The sequence below is a fragment of the Sprattus sprattus genome (genome assembly GCF_963457725.1).
Source record: "Sprattus sprattus genome assembly, chromosome: 5".
NCBI lineage: Eukaryota > Metazoa > Chordata > Actinopteri > Clupeiformes > Clupeidae > Sprattus > Sprattus sprattus.
In genome coordinates, this window is record NC_137924.1 from 16,053,050 (window position 1) to 16,073,222 (window position 20,173).

Below are 20,173 nucleotides of genomic sequence, written 5' to 3' on the forward strand. Positions count from 1 at the left end.
ACACACACACACACACACTCACAAACGTACACACAGACTCACAAACGTACACACACATGTACACACACACACACACCCCAGGAGGTCTGACATGGAACAGAATCTCAACACTATTCCTTCCGCTTTGAATTAATGTTTTTAACAGCACTGACCAGCAAATAAGGGGAAAAAAGCTACAAGTAAATCAAGAGCCAGAGTGAGTTAACAAAATCTGGACCCAGTTATGTGGAAGCCTCAAGATTCTGCACAAGGTAAGACATCAAGCTTTAAGGTAACTTATACAAGGGTTGTCTTAATGTCAAGCTCAAACATACCGATGTTACATAGTAACAATATCCAGATCAACTAGTCCTGCTATACACATTTAAATGATACATTTCCTTACCCCAAATTAACAAATACATATATAAATAGTAACATTCCTGACCTCTGAAACTATACCAATTTCCTTGGCATTTATGATTCTGCCATAAGACAAAATCACCACAAATGATCAACACCATTTAGTGTTTACACCATTTGGTACATAATGTGCTTTCATGTCAACCAGCTGGCTTAAACAATAAAGGAGGGGGACAAAAATGTGGTGCTAGTGGCAAAATGATTTAGGCAATCACTAGACCCTCAACGAAACACACTTCTCTAGATAACACTTCAGCTTTCGACTAAAGAACCTCCATCATGGGGAACGCATGTACACACTCAACACTCACGCAAAACCAAAACATTTACAAATAACATTTCATCAACAGTGACATCATAAAAAAAATCATCATCATCATCATCATCATCAGGATGGCTACAGGTTCAGTGCATGCGATAGGGATGACTGAGTGAGAACATGTGTTTAACTTATGACTGCCATGTTGTGATGGGGATGTGTTGCTACAAGAGCAGTCTTCCAGCTACGCACACTAAAAGGCAACACACACACACGCACGCAAACACACGCACACATGCACACGTCAGCGCCCATGTCTGATTCCAACACTGACCGTGGTGTGGCTGAGGTGGGGACAAAAGAAAAAATCAAACCCAAAAAAAAAAAAAAAAAAAAAAAGAACGCACACATTCACAGACACACACACCAACCTAATCCATCTCCTTGCAACAGAGATGGGCGATTGTGTGTGTCTGTACAAGTTCAAGGGGTAAAGGAGTTGAATGTGTTGTTTTTTTTTTTTTTTTTTTTTTTACAAAAATACTTTTGGTAGATAGAGATTTTAGGCAGTCCGATTGGAGAAAGATTTCGGAAAGATTGTTGCTCAAATAAAATTCAGGTCGCGACCAGACAGAGGAACCATAGATTGATAAGAGCGCTGTGCGTTTTGTTTGGACTTCGATCAGCTTAGCACCATAACCACATTGCAGCATGTATGCGTTCCGTTTGCGTATATATGCGTGTGCGACTTTTTGTGTGCGAGTAACGGGGGGGGGGGGGGGGGGGGGGTAAAACTTTGTCCGAACAAGCCAGCATCTCTGAGCATTTGTATGTATGTCAGGGAGTCTGGTGTGTGTCTCTGTGTGTCTCTGTGTGTGCATGTAATATTTATGTACATGAGTGCATGTGTGTGTGTTAGTGGTGGAGGGGTTACTCTACAGGCCGGAGAGGGGGGAGGGGGATCGGGGGGGGAGGCTAGGCTAGCTCTTCTCACCTGCTGTGCCGTGCTCAGGGCGCCCTGTCTGGAGGTAAGCTCAGCAGGGATTGGCAGGCTCCACGCCTCCTCAATACTAGGAAGCATTTTACTTTTACTCGGGAGACTACCTTGCTGAAGGTTACACAACTGAGCCTAGGAGAAATCGTGTAGAAAACACATTTGGGGAAAACAATAAATAAAAATGAATGAGTAAAAAAGGCGGATTTACGAACCACCTTGAGAGTACCTACAGTATCAGATGCTGTGTTATGTACTACAAGGCATGTTATCTTTTACAGCAAGAGAGAATACTGACTTGAAGTTCTGTGCATGAATATTGGCAATGATAGATAGAGAAATCATAAAGGAAAAAAAATTAAATTTCAAAAACAACTCAAATGCTTGGAATAAAAGCTGGAGGGTCAAATGCCATGATGAGAATGCTGTAAAACTGGTGAGGATGCATGGCATCTCAGCCACATGAAATCTCTTTATCCACAGCATCAATAATGACAAAAAAAAAAAAACACCAGACACATCAAGAACATAAGAAAACTACTATTTAAAAAAGGATTTGAATTTAACATATAGACAGCATCTCCAGTGCGTGGACGCAAGGCATAGTCAAACTTACAAAAAATAAATAACTAAAAATAATAATTTACATTTCATAAAAAGGGAAATCATGAAGGGGGAAAAAACCAAACACCAACAACACAATGAAAACCACCCACAACAGTAACAACCAGTGCACAAACCAACAACAACAACAACAACAACAACAACAACAACAACAACAACAACACATACACACAGAAATTTAGGAGTCCAGTGACTGCACAACAGCAATAGAAAGGCAGAAAGGCCAACCCTACTGTGAACCGCGTCTCAGGGGGTGGGGTAGAGTGGGAGAGCTGCGGGGGCTCCGTGTTACCTGCAGGCATTTAATGCGCGCGGCCAGGGCATTGATGTTGCTGCAGGACTTGCTGCGCGTGGCGTTGATGTAGCACTTGATGGCGTCCTGCGGCTGGTTGCAGGACTCGTAGAGCGTGCCCAGGTCCATCCAGGCCGCCGCGTGGCTGTGGTCCAGCTGCACGGCGCAGATGTACGCCTGCAGAGCGTCCATGGGCTGGTTCTGCTGCTGATACAACACACTGAAGAAGGGAGGGAGAGATAAAGGAGGAAAGGGAAGAAAGAGAGAGATTGGGGGGGGGTGGAGGGAGAGAGAAATTTCAATTAAAGTAGGGAGTAAAAAAAAGGATTGAAGAGAGGGACAGGGTGAGCACAGAGGGGGGAGACACAGAAGGAGGAAAAAAAGATGAAACGGTGGGAGGCAGCAAGACCGGCGAGAAAGAGGGAGAGATAGGGAGGGAGGAGGCCAAGGGAACGTGTGTGGGAGGGAACGCGAGCAAGTAAGAGAAGCAAACCGAGTAAGCCGCGATGAAAAGCATGATTGAAAGAGTGAAGGAGAGGGATGACAGTGTGTGAAGGAAGAGGGGAGCAGGGGCAGATAAAGATGAGAGATGAGTTCCAGAGGAGGTGGATGAAGTGCAGAGAGATGGGGAGAGAGACGGGGATGAGAGACGGGGACGAGAGATGAGCCAGAGGCACATTAGAGGAGAGCAGAACGAGAGGAGCAGACTCCAGTGATAAGAGGAGACGCCTGAGAGAGGCTGCCAGAGACAAACCAATGAGAAGACCACAGGGGAAGACAGCAGGCTCCTGATAGGTCAGCCATTAAAACCAGGTGGACGAGACCCTACAAGGCCCATCCATCACTCACCTAGACCTAGGATATATTTCCCGCTCTCACTCAAGCTGACCCTATTTCCCCTCATCCCCTCATCCCAGGCATCTCAGAGGGCTTCTCCCCATCTCTCCTCCTCTTTACGCAATTCATCTGGAAGGATCCAATCAGGGACTCCCTCTCCACCCTTGCAGGGTTGTTTTCTTCGCCAGCACAATGAGAAATCCCTACTCCATTTGTCTCTGGGGCTGTTTCCCCCACCTCCTACCCCCTCCCCCTCCGGCTCTGCCACCACTCCCAGGCCTCATAGGACCCCCTCTGCTCTTCTACCCCCACCCTCATGGGACTGCGGAGAACCCCGGCACCCACCCTGAGCCCACCTGAGTCCCACATCCACCTGGGCATCACCTTACAAACAACCATTATCAACGACACTTCACTGCACAAACAACATGTTTTCTTCATCGTTTATTTTAAATCTTCTAGTTAGGGGGGAGAGATTGATAACACTACAAGTCCCATAAGGCATTGAGCTCTGAACTGTAGTAAAGTGCCGTGCTTACCCTATTGAGCACCATGTGTCTGCACTGGCTTCTGATTTGTCAATAGACTGCCGGTAGGAGATGAAGGCGTCCTGGACCTTCCCGATACTGGAGTAGCACCTGAGAATGGAAAACACGGCAGCAATCATTCAGTCTGGGGTCAAGCTTCAAAGAACACACAACTGTGTCTAATCCCACATAGGAGTATAAAACAAAACAGACAGACATTTTCTAAAAATGTAGTTAAGAAAAAAAAAAGCACAGGAAGAAATAACAGCACAGAAAACAAACACACACACAAAGCATCAGTAAGGTGTGTGTGTGTAGTAAATGACAGCATTTCTTATCGCCCTACCCAATTATGCAAACAGTATTTCCTCACATTCTCTCAACACCTCCCTGACAGCACTGCAGCTGAGGTGAGGTGAGGTAAGTGCACGCTACTCTCGGCCTCTGCTCCTCTGATACTACACTCAGCCCATGGCCTCCACTTCATATGTATATGTATACAGCAGTGACAGACGAGTAGATCAAGCACAGCAGAGAGTCTCTCTCTCTCTCTCTCTGGTGAAGCCCAAAATCTCATGGCGTCTCTGTAGCCTACATACTGACAGCTAAGAGTGAACCAACCGCAGCAGTCTACTTATGCCGGGGAGTTAAAGCTATGCTGAAACAAGAAGTGTAAAAGGATGGCCGGTGTAAAAGCCAATGCCCATTGAGCATCAGGTCCATAGAAACGGCTTGGTTTTTCAATTAAATACACATATTATATTCTTGCACATGCTATGGTACTTTCTCTCATGGAGCAACAGTACACTGGTACTAGAAAGTCCCCATGCTTGGCTGCCTACTCTGCTCTCTAGGAGACAACAATCCAAAAGGGCCATTTCCGGTGCACGTGCCAAGTACTTCCCGCCTTATCCTTCTCTTTTCCTCTACTTCCTGATTTAGTTCAACTGCACAAGGCCACAGACACACAAGCAAACAATGAGTCACCCATCCAACCCCTCACCACAACACTAACATCTCTTATGAAACCTTCAACATAACATGCTTTAGACACACCAAACACCACACTAAGGATACTCACACAAAACACCCTTAAAAATAAATAAATACATACAAAATGAAGACCAAATGCAGAACCAAAGCGCTGGTCTTACCTGCCCAGGAAGTACCAGGACTGGCCTGAGTTGGGATCAGCTTCCAGGGACTTCTGCAGACACTGGATGGCATAGCTGTCCTTGTTGGCCTTGTCCCCGAGCTGCTCCACAGTGTGATGCATCCAGCCTGCAGGGGAGCCCCCGGAGGAAGAAGAGGACGAGGAGGGCAGCATGGTTAGATTCAGCCGCTAGGCAACAGCGGATAGACTCACTCCTGGCTCACTGCTAGTGCTGCTCTTGACTACAGTGCACGTTATCTCTTCTCTCTCCCGCCCTCCCTCCTGTGTGGCTTAAAACAGTTCCGTCTGGGCGTGCTCCTCTGTCCAAACAACTCTGTGCCCTGTGCTTCCCTCCCACCCAAGAGTGGTCGTCAGGGGAGGCCAGACATCTTCCTCCCGCTCAAGCACACACCCCACCCCCTCTCTCCCAAAATGACCCCAACTCGTCTCTCTCATTCACCGTCTCACTCACACACATTCACTCCAGGGTAATTAGCAGCTTGCTCTACCCTACACATATATGCTCACACACACACACACACCCCCACTCTCTTGCATTTTGCACAAACTCTCTCTTAACACCTGCGTCAAGCCTGGAGCACAAGGGACTGTTGCCATGGTAACTCTACTAGTGCCAGCAATTGCAGGGGAAGAGTGGAAAAAAAATGGAGATGGTTTATGACAGGGGGGGTGTGTGAATGTGCGTGAGGTTTACATTTTACTGCAAAGCTTTTGAAAGCAGAGCTTGGTGTTTGGAAAAGAGGAGGAGTGTTAAAGTAGTAAGTGTTTGGTGTGTGTGTGTGTGTGTGTTTTTTGTGTGTGTGTGTTTGTGTGTGAGAGAGAGAAAGAGATAAGTTGGCTAGCCAGTCTTACGACCAGTTGCATCAGACAGTCTTTTGAGACTGGAGTTGAAGTGTGAAGCGTCTGGAGAATTAGCACACACTGTGGAATACCAGGATTCCAAGCTGGGAACGGCTTATATGGGAATATTTGGTTGTTTTCTTCACTGTACAGAGACACTGGCTGATGCAATCCACGGTTAGTTTACCAGCAAAGTTACCATATACGAGAGAATAGAAATGTCTTTGACCATTTCTATCAATTCCACCATCTTCAAACGATTAAACTAAAATCTCATTGCTGAAAAACGATATACTCTGAATTTCATCAAAATCCGTACAAATGCATCCATCTCCCTCTCAAACCAAGAGTATTTCTTTAACCACGATAAAGAAATCCCCTCTTGGGCACTCAGCCACCGTCCTAGGCAGGCAATAAGTAGTCACACAAGCACACAGCGCATTCAGACACAAATTTAAGATGCCCAGTGTCACTTACCCAGTTGTTGGAGGGTGGTGGCCTTCACCTGTGCAGGAAGATTCTCTGTTTGTAAGAGACTCTCGTACGCTTCTTTAGCCGTACGGTATTTCTTCTACAGAGTGGAGAGGAGAGGAGAAGAGGAGAGGAGAAAAGAGGAGGGAAGAGAAGGGTGAGGAACCAGACAAGTTAGCGATTTTATGACGGTCCAGTCTGGACACAAAAGGGCCCCTGAGACTGACCATCACAATGTGAGGGGTGGGGGTTGGGGGGGTCAAAGAGTGACAATCCTGTTAACTAGCAAAGAGGAGAATGTGTGTGTGGTCATCAGACACTATGGGGAGTCAGACAGGGACATAACAGCACAGACGAGTCTCAACAAGTCGGACAGCCTTTAGTGTCTGTCTGCATCCCTCACTGAATGTGTGTGTGTGTGTGTGTGTGTGTTTGGTGGGCTGCTTGCCCTGTGGCGCTGTAACAGAGAAACCTGAGCAGACCACTTAGAATAAGTGTTTGTTTTTCTTGCTGACCTTCAGACAGAGAGAGCCTAAGCCCAAGCACTTATCAGGATCTTGGCTATTGCACAGCCAAACACACACACACACACACACACACACACACACACACACACACACCTCCCATTAAAAAACAAATAATAAAAAAATAGTAATGATTCACAACCACTGTCTGGTCTTACTTAAAGCAGCATGTCAAAAGCATTTCTGTCTGAATGGGGTGTCTCTCCGCACACACACGCGCACACACGCACACGCACGCACACACACACACACACCACACACGTCTGATGCAATATATATAACGAGCTAATCTGAAAATCTTGGGCAGTTTACAAATCCTTTTAATCTGTGGCAGCTAAGCGAGACTTCAAAAGAGCATTCAACCAACCACTGAAAGCCAAAGAGCTGAGGCAAAAACAGCTCAATTTAAAGGGGGGGGGGGGAATCTCATGCAAGCACACATGCAAAACAATAACAGAAGCAAAGTGACCTGAATGCATCTGCGACTGTTTTCAGTGATGTCAGGGTCATGCTCAGGGTAAAAGTATCACAAGCCATCAAGCCACTGCCTTACAATAAGTCCAATATAAATCAGCGGACAACCATTACAAGTCTAGTCTAACCATCTCATCATACACATCGTGACTTTCAACTTCCAATATGCTGAGGTCATTGGTTAATGGTCACAGGAATGCAGCTTTGTGAAAGGCAGGCTTGGTATCTGTAGCAGATGCCAGAGGGAAACCTGGGAAATGTTGTTAAACTGCACTGCCACAGAAGCTCCATAATTACATGCCATTAGACCAGAAACCACCTCTCGGGCAGTTACCATGGCACTGCAGGACTGCCCAGTCCCCTGGGATTCAGCACGTGATTGGCCATACAATGATTAATGACAGGAAAACACAAGGGGTCTGGCGGCGAGTTCCAAACATTGCGAGTAGGCTACGAACATACTACACTCTTAGAACAATGGGATCCAGAACCCTTTACACATTTCACAGACCTACTCATGTTAACATTTGTCTACAGTGAGACGTTGCATTATACCTTGACATTAAGCATGAGTGACCCAAAAGAACTCTAAATCCCTGATGAAGCTGGATGCAGGGATGAAGGTGTTATAGGGGCAGGCTTGTGTGTGTGTGTGTGTGTGTGTGTGTGTGTGTGTGTGTGTGGGTGTCCAGGAAGCAGAGGTGACGTAGCACGGCCAGATGCCAGGGGGCCTGTTGTCCGCAGGGACCCCTCTCTGTCCCATGTTAATTATTTACCACTTCCTTCAGTGCCACTGGCCAGACATGACAAATCACTGAGGTCTCAACGCCTCCGGACACACACACACACACACACACACACATTTTAGCTACTCAGCACCCTACTCCCATCACTCTTAAAATGTTGCAGGCGACACAAACATTAAGAGCATTAAATCAACATGGCAGCTGTAAGAACAGACAGACAGACCCAGCTGTTTAAGGTGGTGAGAGGTGGACACTGATTGCTCTTACCTGAATTTCATATAAGTGAGCGATGTGGAACTGGACTGTAAGAGAGAGAAGGGGGTAAAAAAAAAAAACACTGTTAGCGAAACTATTGTGAGAAAATGAAAAGCTAGCAGAAGGCCTCAGAGAACATGAGCACACTTATCAAGGAAAATAACCGAGCGAGAGTAGATTAGGAAACGGAGCCTGCAGAGACCAGGGAGTAGAGGTGGGGGGGGGGGGCTTTTCCATTAGTGCACCTCAGCAGCTAAGCTGTGAAAAGCATATAAGGTGTACATGCTGATTGATGGAGATATAAAGCGTGAGAGAGAGTGAGAGTGTAAGAGAGAAAGAAACAACGAGGGGAGGCGGGGAGAGGTGATGAGAAGGTGAATGTGCCCCTGTATATATATATGCGGGGGACATATCGACATTGGTATTGCTCTGCCAGAGCTCAGCCAGGCCTGGGCCGAATCAGGGCCAGCATTAGCTGCTAGGTGAGGGGTGTCTTATTACCGCCTAGGCGCATGGAGCACCACTCCAGCCAATCCTGCAAGGCTGTTACCATAGCAACAGGCTGTCTGAGGCAGCAGGGAAATGGCAGGGAACAGCAGCTTCGGATGGAGGGATGGAGAGAGGGAGAGGGGAAAAGAGGACAGAATAACGGAGAGGATGAAGGAAGTAGGGGGTAGCTAAAAGAAAGAAAAAAAGGGAAATTTCAAGTGTACTGCCTGTGGCTTGCTGTGATTGCAGCAGTCTGACATGTTGTGTATAGAATAGCCTTCTGAGCGAGTGAGGGGTGTTTAATAATGCAGACAGGTGGCTCCCACCAGACGTGCAAGTGTGTGTGTTACTTACTTTCAGCTTTGGACAAAGTGCAGGGGTTCGAGTCAATCAAAGCCAGCTGAAAATGCTGTGAAAAGAGAGAGAGGATTGTCAGAGAGCAAAAACACCATGCACATCGGTATACCACAAAACAACAATAACAACAACAACAGAGAACCAGCAAACCAAAGCAGCCCTCTAGGGCACAGCACTGATTCATGTCACTGAATAGGCGACTTGAAAAGCCTGGAGAGTTGTGTTGTGGCCACTAATAAGTGACATGAAACTACCACATTTCCAGGCCCATTCCTTGATCTCTAATGACCCCATATTCTGCTACTATTGAGCGCAGAGTGCAACAAATACAAACTCCAGCATCAGAACCATGGTTGCCAAGCGACTGTGGACCGTTTTGTGACATTTAGGATGGGTGGCATATCATAGGCATAATGACTCCCCGGAGTGGCTCTCGCATCACCCCGGCAGCAGGAGACGCAGCTCAGTGTATGTTACCCGAGAAAGAGCGTTTGTGCATGTGTGGAAAGATTGGGTGTGTGAGGATTGGAGCTCTGCTTAATTGGTGTTCACATTGAAACGGTTTGGTTGACCGTCTCAAAAGCAAACAGGAGGTGTGAAATGTGTCATCTCAGGATTTGGCTTTTATACACATGCATCAAATCAGGAAGCAGGAAAATCAGTTTCAAGTCTACGCAGAATGTGTGGACAGGTAATGGCCACTCCCCTGATCAAGACAGACTCAGACACACACATGTGCACGCACACACCCTGACGACCATGGAAACAAGCTTAAAGACAACTTCATACACACACACAGCTGCTGTATCAGCTACAGTACATAACCTTCTTAGCATTCAGAAGAGACCCTTAGAGCAGGTGGAAGACCAGGAGAGAGAGAAGGGGTGGGGGTGGGGCCTTCATAGAAATAGAGGAGAAGTCCCTAAGGTTGGAGAGGAAATGGAGATGGGCTGAGTGCAAGAGAGAGAGAGAGAGAGAGAGAGAGAGAGAGAGAGAGAGAGAGAGAGAGAGAGAGAGAGAGAGAGAACACGAGAGAAAGAAAGAAAGAGATAGAGAGAGACAGAGAAAGGAAAGCAGAGATGGAGAGAGCAAGACAGAAAAGACATGAAAGGGAGATGAAAACAGCTCAACAGCAGAAAAAGGCGATAACGTTGTGGTTAAAAATCACTTTCCACTGACAGTGTTTGTGTGTGTATATATGACTGTGTGTGTGTTTGTGTGTGTGTGTGTGTTCCCCTCAGCTCATGAATTCATCAGCACACCTCTAATCCTCACTCCTCCTCTTTCTCCTTCATTCATCTCTCTAGACAGTCCCTCTGTCCTTCAGTCTCGACAAGGACAACACACACACTCTCCCCATATCTCTCTCTCTCACACACACACACACACACACACACACACACACACACACACACACACACACAACTGTGCCAGTTGATTTCCAGGCCCACAGTAACTAAGCTCTTCCACTGCCCCACCCTGTGACCATATAAGGCTGTTAACTTCACCTGACCTCCCTCCAGGTGAGTAGACCGCTAAGCAACCAACACACCACACCACTGCCGCCACGTCTACCAGTCATCTCTCCTCCCATAATGTTGATGATAATATGGTAAAGGATGAGGATGGCCTATGATGGGGTCATCCTCACCACCACTAAAGAGACAATCCTCCTCCTCCTCCTCCTTCATCTCAATCAGCATCAGGACCAACTTCAACCACTCTTTGATTAGCATCCTCATCACCGTGACCTGACCAATAAACCGCCATGGTCTCCATCCGCCGTCATCTAGCTCCTCCAGCTGCGCTGGCAACAGCAGGCTACAAGTGAGCGGGCGCGCGCTGGTAAAGCACGCTGGCATTAAGCATTCAAAAGCCGACTCGCTCTGCCATTAGGATGCTGCTCAGATCAATAAAGATGGCTGACAGTTGGGGAGCAACACAGGAAAGAAATACATGACAAACACACACACACACACACACGATACTACAGAGTGAGGACATTTATGGGTCGCTAGAGCTGACAGCAGAGGGGAATCACACGTTGATCTCTGATAAAGCACTTTCGCCTTCAACCAGCCACTCAATGTCAGCCAGATCAAAAACCTCAGCTGCTCTCTTGTACGTCAGAGCTGCCATCGAGCTCACCACACCACACACACACACGCTTCAACCAAGGTAAACGCATGACCCCCTCTACTCAAGCCCCCTAAACACTCACTCACACGCCTACACACACACAGAGCTGAGACAAACGTGAAACACCCCTCCGCATCCCCCGCCCCCCCCTCAACCACACACACGCATGCGAGCCAAAAATAGCCGTGACGACCAGCCGAGTGCCGGCGGCAGCCAAAAGACCACGTACATTACCCAGACGTTGGTAGGGTCGGGGGGTTCTCTTCTCCTCGTCTTCCTCCTCCTCCTCTCCTCTGCCACCCTGCCTCTCCTCCTCCTCCTGCACCTCTTTCCTTCCTTCTCCCTCTCTCACCTCCTCTTTCTTACTCTCCCTCTCTCCTCTGACTGGGCGCTCCACTGGCTGCCTGATACTGCAGCAGGATCACCGGGCTTCTCTCTCGCTCTTTCCCTCCCTCTCTCTCTCTCTCTCTCCCTCCCTCCCTTCTCTCTCTCTCTCTCTCTCTCTCTAACACTGATTACTATTCAGCAGAGCACTGCAACCGAGAGATCACACTCTCGCTCACACACACGTAGGAAGAGAGAGATGGGGAGAGAGCGGACACACACGCACAATACCTCTAGGCAGACAGATTTCCCCCTCCCTCCCCTCACCGACTTCATAATCTTGGTGCTTTAGACTAGTGCATTTCCCTCCCTCCCTCCCTCCCTCTCTCCCTTCTTCTCCCCCTCCCTCTCTCTGCAGGAAATCAGCACGAGACAGAGCGAAAAAATAGAGTGTGAGAAGAGAGCGGAGCACTCAAGTACAGCACTGAAATCCCCAATGAAAAAAAAAATAGCAGCAGCAGCGGCGGCGGCAGCAGCAGACCACAGAGCTCTGACTGCAGAAGGATGATGATAGAAAGAGGAATGGAGGAGTGACAGGAGACAGGGGGGAGGAGAAGAGAGATTGAATGGGAAACGGAGAGGAGAAAAAAGGGATGGAAAGTGAGAAGGAGTGACCGGAGAGAATAGTGTTTCTATAGGGCCCATCTCTCACTGAGCAGCAGCAGCCCTTCCAAGCAGATGGACTGCTCCCCTCCTCCCAGATCACACCCCACTACATCAGAGGATGACCAAGACCTCTTATGGCTTCAAAGAGGGGCCCTACACACTGCCAGTTGAATGATAATTGAAGACACCTTACAGCTTAGGGCTGTCTGCATGAAGAAAATTATGAGGACTGGAGCTCCAGAAGCCTGAAGTTACCACCAGGCAGACACTGTGGAGAGTTTTAGTGTGTGTGTGTGAGAGAGAGAGAAAAAGAGAGACAGAGAAAGAAAGAAAAAGAGAGAGAGAGAGAGAGAGAGAGATGGAGTGTGTGTATATGAGTGTGTGTATATGTGTGTGTGTATGTGTGTGAGAGATAGAGACAGAGTGTTTAAGAGAGAGAGAGAAAGAAAGAAAGAAAGAGATGGCGTGTGTGTGTGTGTGTGTGTGTGTGTGTGTGTGTGTGTGTGTGTGTGTGTGTGAGAGAGAGAGAGAGTGATTAAAAGGACAGAAAGAGGTTGATGGGGTGTAGGATGGAGCAGCACTCGTATCACAGCAAGGAGAACCAGCAGTACTGAGAGCACTAGGTGCAGTCCAGTGGACGACTACTGTTCTCTTGATCCTAGCCTTTGTTACCCTAACTGGGACACACACAAACACACACACACACACAAACAAACAGAGAGGCGCAGTGTTATCACAGTGCTGGCAAGCAGCCAAGGCTCTTTCCCTTTACTGGGTTCAGATGGAGAAGAGAGGACATGCTGCACGTGCAGCTATGGCAACATCTTGCCCTCCTCTCTCGTGGCCTCAGCCTCGCTCTCCCACACACCCACCCCCACACACACACACACCCACCCCCACACACACACACACCCACCCCCACCCCCACACACACACACACACACACACACGCGCTGTGCTATTAGTCATTCAACCCCAAGTTCACCTGCATTCTCATCGACCCCGTATGTCTTTTTTCCAAGTCAGTCCTCCCATACAACCCTCTTAGAGGGCTGAACTCTACTTATTTGTGGGTTCAATAAAAACGTCACAAGCAGCTGCAAAGTGCCACCCATTCTGTGTTTATAAGGCTCTGCAGCCCAGCGCTCCTCAGAACATGCCCAGCTGGACGGCACAGACAGCACGCCTCACCCCAACATCCCCTCCCCATCTCACAGCCCTCTGAAGGTGGACGCCCTGACACACAGCACATGAGCCTAATTAGAGAGATTTGTTAATGAGGGGCATGGACATGAGCGGTGGAGGGGGAGTCGTAGCAAATGAGGTTGTGTATCTGTTTACGTCTGATTTGTTTTTGTGCGTGTATACACTTCAATAGCGCACACACACACACACACACACACACACTGGCATCTTATGGGCAGGCCAGCAGCTCCATTGTGTCGATGTAAGGACACTCTAGACTCTTGCAGGGGTCTCATTCACAGTTCATTCACTGTGAGAGCAGGAGGCTGGGGCACTTGCAGGATACCCAGGAGAGGAGAGGAGAGGGGGGGGGGGGGGGGGGGGGGGAGAGCGAGGGAGAGTGGGCGAGAGAGAGACAGACTGAACTCCTCTGTGTGATGGCCACTCTCTCCACTTCTCAGAGGGCTTGGTTGAACAGTCACACGCACGCACGGGTTGAAGGAGAATGAAAGAGAGCATGAGGGGAAAAAGGAGAGGGAGTAACAGAAACAAACACAGAGCAGGGAACACGCACGCGCGCGCGCAAAAGTACTTCATGTAACTGGCTTATGCTATATGATACAAAGCCAGAACGCCATCCTTGTACATGTTGTCCACCTTTGTCTTTCGACCATCACTACAGTGCAAGATGAATATATCTGACTGACAGATTGATGACTGGCCAAAGAAGATCTCATACCACCACCATCCCCAAAATAATAATAAAAAACACCTCCTACAGTAAAGCACTAGGCCTTATGGCCGCTGAAAGAAGAAAAGAAAAATCATAGTGAAAACTACAGGGGAGGTTGACAGAAAATCTCTACTACGACTAGCTTTCCCCTGCAGTGTTTCCCGACTGATTTTGATAGGATCATTGACCAAAAAGTCAGTTTTGTCAGTTTTTCAGTGTGACATACAAAAGGCATAAGGCCCTGGCTACACCAGACGCGGAAATTTTGCTTTGCGGACGCGGTGTGAACGCAGCAGAATTCGAAACCGTTGAAAGCAATGAGAGTAGCTACACCAGACGCTGAAACGGAATGTACTGCGCCGACATGTCCGCGCGGAAAAATTAAGAAATAGACTGGTTTCTATTTTTATTATTTACCGCGAGGTTTGCGTGGGCCTTTTAACATATAGTATGGTAATAAATCAATGAAATGTAATGAAAATCATTATATATTTTGCTGTGAATAATGAAGGAAGGCCAACTCCGATTATTTCCAAAACCCTCAAGAGCATTTTTAACGTTACTTTTCTCATTGAAGATACGACAGTGTAGAAGATAGATATAAGTAGACAGTGTAAGTAGATATATAGCAAGTAAGATAGTTGTCAGTGTTCAAGAAGGAATGACTTTATATTAATTAACATACTTGAAAGACGAGGACAGCTTTACGACCACAGGGAGGTTAATATAACTTGCTTTAGGCTATAGCAAACAAACTTAGCCAGCCATATCTTTGAAGTCGGAGGTAAAAACCCTAACTATTTCATTTGTAGGCTAACTAGTTAGTTTGTAGGGCTGACTGAGTACAGTTTAGACATGGCTACAGTTGATACCAGACATCCCAAGTCTCCATTAAGTTCCGGGAGTCTCCCGCATATTGATAACGACTCCCTGATGCCCGCAAATTAATTAAAATCTCCCGGAATCTAAAGCGAGCAAACAACACAGACAGACGTGCTCCAAACCGCGTTGAAATCTGTGTAGTGAGCGCACAACAGAGGGGGAGAGGGATCTAGAAACTGTGCGTGAGGCAGTCTGGTGTGTGCCTCAAATAAAAGCAGTTAACATAAATAGGATCGTTTTAGCAGCATATAATAAACAGTATAATAACCTACATATTTAAACATAATTAACAAAGAACTGCATAGGGCTATAGCCTATAGAATGATATTATGCTTGTATAACTTTTAGGGACCACAACAGAAATATAGGCCTTCCCTGAAATGACTTTTTGCAAGTTGGGATGTCTGTGATACAATAACCTGCATGCGCAGCAATCATAAAACGTGATTTTTAGTTTGCACTTGCATATAACGTCGGAGATATCGGCGAATTTTTTTTTTACTAGCCTACCTAAGATATTGATTTTATCGTGTCCCTTCTACAATGAATATGTTATTAACCTTACCTCATCAACAAACGCAACTTACATCATTAAACACGTTAAACTGTGCACTATAAATCTACATATTCCATGCTATCATGCCCTGCAGGGTCATTGCATAATCTAGCGAAAAGCGTGAGGTGGCCAGCGGGGTACAGTTGAGACACAATGTATCAACTGTATCCGCGATCAGCAGTTTAGAAGTCAGACAACAAACAAAGCAAATGAAAATAAAATGTTATATTTTTGATATTAGACCTGTCCTATTAATGGGTGTCTTTTCAAAAATGGAAATTATAACAATGTTTTATCTTGGGGTCTAAATAAGCAAGGTGGGAGATCGGGTACAGTTGGTAGGCCTACAACTTGATTGTGATATAGCCTATGCTACCTCATAGTACAAATTAAACAGGCATGCAGTGTGTGTATATGTACCTATATGAATGTGTGTGACTGTTGGTTAGCCATGTTTTGTAGCCTGTATGGATTTATGCTTGTGCTTTATTTTGTCCAGTTGTCTTTTAAAAGAAAGTTGAATGTATTTGTAATGCTTGGTCAGTCACCATCAATGGGTTTAAATGGGTGTCTCAACTGTACACCACACGAGACAAAATCGCACTTCATGTTTATGAGCTAATTATGAATAGCTACATTTAATAAGTTATGGATATTATTGATTGATAATATTTTAGTATACAATCAAAGGAAATACGTTTTTATTCTCTGGAGGATTAGAAGTAGCCTAAAGCAAGTGCCTTCCGTCTAGTCACTGCAGGCACTGCAAGTTTCAAATGGTTTATGTTCGTTGATGTCTGCTTGGTAACCAATTCTGCCATAAATTAAACGTTACATGAATCTTGTTTGAATAACGGGTTTCTGTAGACTTCATACTTAACCATGTAACTCTGATCCAGATAAAGGAATATGGAAGAACTTTGATTGATAAAATAAGTAAACAAAGACAGCAAAACCGATATTGGTTTCATTTTTAACGCGTCCGGTGTAGCCGGTTCAATAAAATATCCGCTTGGTGAACGTTCTATTTCCGCACGGCAGAATTTCCGCGTCTGGTGTAGCCGTAGCGTAAGGGAGATCGATGGATAATTTGGGGGGGATTTAAGGACACTGCAGGAGTAAAGCCATAATGGCCAGTGCTGCGGAAGAAACAGTAGGATAGCGAGGCCAGGCTAACAAAAGAAGCCTCTGACAATAAATAATTAGACAGGAGGAAACCTGCAGCTATCGATCCACTGGGAAGGAGCTGGAGTAGATAAAAACACCGGAACAGTGATGACAGAGGGCTAGGGGTGTGTGTGTGTGTGTGTGTGTGTGTGTGTGTGTGTATGAGAGAGTTTTTAGAGAGAGAAAGAGCGCAAGAGACTGTGAATGCCTGTTGACTATGCTGTATCAAAGTAATGATTCATTTGTCTGTGTGTCGTCAGTATGTCTGGTGTATGTGAGGTGAATGTGTGTATGTGCATGTGAGTGAGAGAAAATTACCTTCAGGCTTGACTCGTAGTCGGTGTTGACCTTAAACATCAGGCCGAGCCGCAGGTGGATCTCCTTGGCTCTCGAGAAGCCCGGGTCAATGTAGAGCACCTCCTGGAACGCCTTTATCGCCCTGGGAAGAACACACAAGAAGAAGGTAGAGACTGTTAGCGTGATAGCCATCTCCTCCTGTTTATCTGGGCACAGGGACTATGCTCTCATACAGACGCTAACGTAGAGCGGGCGAAAGCTAAACAAAGCTTAACAGCTCCAAAAGCACTAACCAGACACAAGACCTCTGGCAACAACCAAACAGAAACTTTTTCATCAATGACATCCCTCCAAGGTCACAGTGAGAGCCAAACCGAACTTTCAAGAATAGAACAAATCCGTTTACCATAAAGCCCTTGAAATAATTCTATGCAGAAGTGGTTCTGTGAAATGAAAATATAAAAAAAAAGCAGATCTTTAACATGGCAAGCTAATAAGCAGTCTGCTGGTTAAATGGCTAGTTTGCGTCAGCCCCTGTTCCTGCCTCCTGAGATGAGGAGCGCTTCAGATCAGCCAGAGGACAAATCACCATGGAGAGAACCAGCGGCAGCATGTCGGTCGCCGTGGCAACGTGTCGATTCCAACTAACTCCTCCCATCAAAACGAATTCAAGAGGGACGGTATGTACATGTATATGGTGTACATGTATGAACATGAATGCACTGAGTCTCAATCTGAGCCCACACACACCTGCAACATGAGTGCACAATAATAGGTACTAGCAAATGATGAGGTAGGTTTGTGTGTGTTTGTCTATCTGTACATATGCACTCGTGTGTAGATGTATAAAACACGTGCCCAAATCTCAGCAGTTGGCCTCAGTGAGTGCCTGCACATGCGTGCGCCAACACACACACACACACACACACACAGTATTCCTCATTGACGCACAGCTAACTGAACTCAATGGCCCCAAATGTTCCCCTCCCCTTTCCCTGTTCCCTTACATTCAGCCCCACTCTCTCTTTCATTCCCTAGCGTTCCCTCCCTCTCTCTCTCTCTCTCCCCCTCTCTCCCCTTCATTCTTTTCTCCCACTCTCTCTCACAGCAGAATGCACGATGAGGGTTGCTCTGCTCTGGAACAGATCGAACGTGACAGAATGCCAGGCTTGAACCACAGCTAATAAGAATGAAAAAAAGGGGAAAAAAGGAAAACAGAAAAAAAGCAAAAAAGGGGGGATGAAAAAGGAGGGTGGGGGAAAAAAAGGAAAAAGAAAAAGGGAAAAAAAATAATTCCCACAGAAGAAAGGGGGCTATTTGTGGTGGTTGTGAGGAGGCCAGAGAAGAATGACAGCTTACCCAGAGGTCTGTGGTGCTCATTAACCCAGAGCTGGGAGTACAGAACGGCCGACAGCCAGCTAGGGGAGTCCTGATTAGCCTCCCCCTCAGACCTACTGGTCTAGGGGTGCAACGGAAGCAATCCTTCCTTATTCTGGCCTCACACCTGAGTGTGATTAGCTATGCGAGGGAGTGTGTGTGTGTGTGTGTGTGTGTGAGGCAGCCAGCCAGCCAGAACGCGAACACGAGTGTGGCTTTGAACACCTGGATGCAGGTACACATTCTTCTGTCTTCAGGTGTGTGTGGAGGGCATCATCAGATAAGTGGCTAGAGTGGACCCTCTTTTGACCAAGCAAATATTACCCCCTCCATCATTTTCCTGGCAGAGCTTGCCACCCTTCAGTTCATGTCTTCCTATTGTTTCAGACGACTTGAAATCATTGCAGTAATGACTCAAATACATGGCCTAACTGTTTAATTATGTACCAAATCCTCAAATATGAACGTCATGGCTGTACACCCCACATACAGACAAAATCCTACTCAAATTAATTAAAGACATGGAAAACTAGCATTGGTCTACAGCAGGGGTGGGCAAACTTTTTGACTCGCGGGCCACAATGGGTTCTAAAATTTGACAGAGGGGCCGGGCCAGGAACAGATGGATGGAGTGTTTGTGTGAACACATATAAATGACATGTAAAAATCATCACATGAAAGGATTTGGCCTTTAAGAGGTAGCAAAGCATTTATTTGCAAGGCAATTTAACAAATTGCACGAACATGAACTATACAAAAACATGTCGTAATGCAAACATCATGAAAACATCTGAGGACTGCGCCCAAACCAATTACCTCACTTGAACTTCTTTATCATTTACATTAACAGGTTAGGGCAGCCACGCAGGCTCTGTGCGGCACAGAGCTGCAACGATAAGTCGACAAAATCGACAACGTCGATTGTGAAAAATGGTCGTAAACGTGGATTTTTATAGTCTACACGTCATTTAATAAAAATAAAAAAAAAGATTTCTTTTTTTGGGGCCAGACGCTAGGGCCGGATTAAAAAGCACAACAGGCCGCATACGGCCCACGGGCCGTACTTTGCCCATGTCTGGTCTAAAGGCACAAATCCAGTCTACAAGTTGACCAGGGTTTCAGCAAGCTTTTTTTTGCCAGACAAATTTGTTCATTCAATTCAAACGTGATTCAAAATACGTAGTGTACACCTATGTTTACGAAATAATGACATTGGGCCTCATTCTCAAACAGTTTCTGAAGTTTCTTCTGAAATGTTTCTTACGGACTTCGGAAAACCAAAGTAAGAAAAAGGGTCTCATGAACACCTGAAAAGGGATTCATGAACACCTGAAAATGTGTTATTAAGCAGCAGAAGGGTTCTGAGTTGTGTTTGCCCGGAAGAGGTTTCTTAAACTGAATCGTTCTCGTGCACCTGGATTTGCATACATAAACACCCTGGCAGCTCCTTTTAGTGCACGCAACCGTAGTGACGTGTGTAGTCGGAATCGACCAAATCCTTGCAAAAGCAACTCCAAAGCAAGTCATGTCAAAGTGTACAAGTGAGCACCGGCCGAGTAAACGCAGATCTAACTTCACCGGT

The 20,173-nt window shown here is 46.4% G+C and overlaps 1 protein-coding gene across 3 annotated transcripts in view; it reads right to left on the reverse strand.

Annotated features, from left to right (window-relative positions):
- kdm6a (lysine (K)-specific demethylase 6A) overlaps positions 1 to 20,173 on the reverse strand; it is a 66,283-nt gene that overhangs the window by 22,753 nt on the left and 23,357 nt on the right. For 2 of the 3 annotated variants that reach the window (XM_080838309.1, XM_080838308.1), the window contains exons 6-13: positions 17,236 to 17,356; positions 9,263 to 9,317; positions 8,432 to 8,466; positions 6,427 to 6,520; positions 5,090 to 5,216; positions 3,948 to 4,046; positions 2,572 to 2,791; positions 1,656 to 1,790 (exon numbers count right to left, since the gene is read on the reverse strand). In XM_080838309.1, the coding sequence (XP_080694435.1) occupies positions 1,656 to 1,790; positions 2,572 to 2,791; positions 3,948 to 4,046; positions 5,090 to 5,216; positions 6,427 to 6,520; positions 8,432 to 8,466; positions 9,263 to 9,317; positions 17,236 to 17,356 (886 nt within the window). The remainder of the gene's footprint in view (positions 1 to 1,655; positions 1,791 to 2,571; positions 2,792 to 3,947; positions 4,047 to 5,089; positions 5,217 to 6,426; positions 6,521 to 8,431; positions 8,467 to 9,262; positions 9,318 to 17,235; positions 17,357 to 20,173) is intronic. The other variant, XM_080838310.1, reaches the window with a different exon arrangement.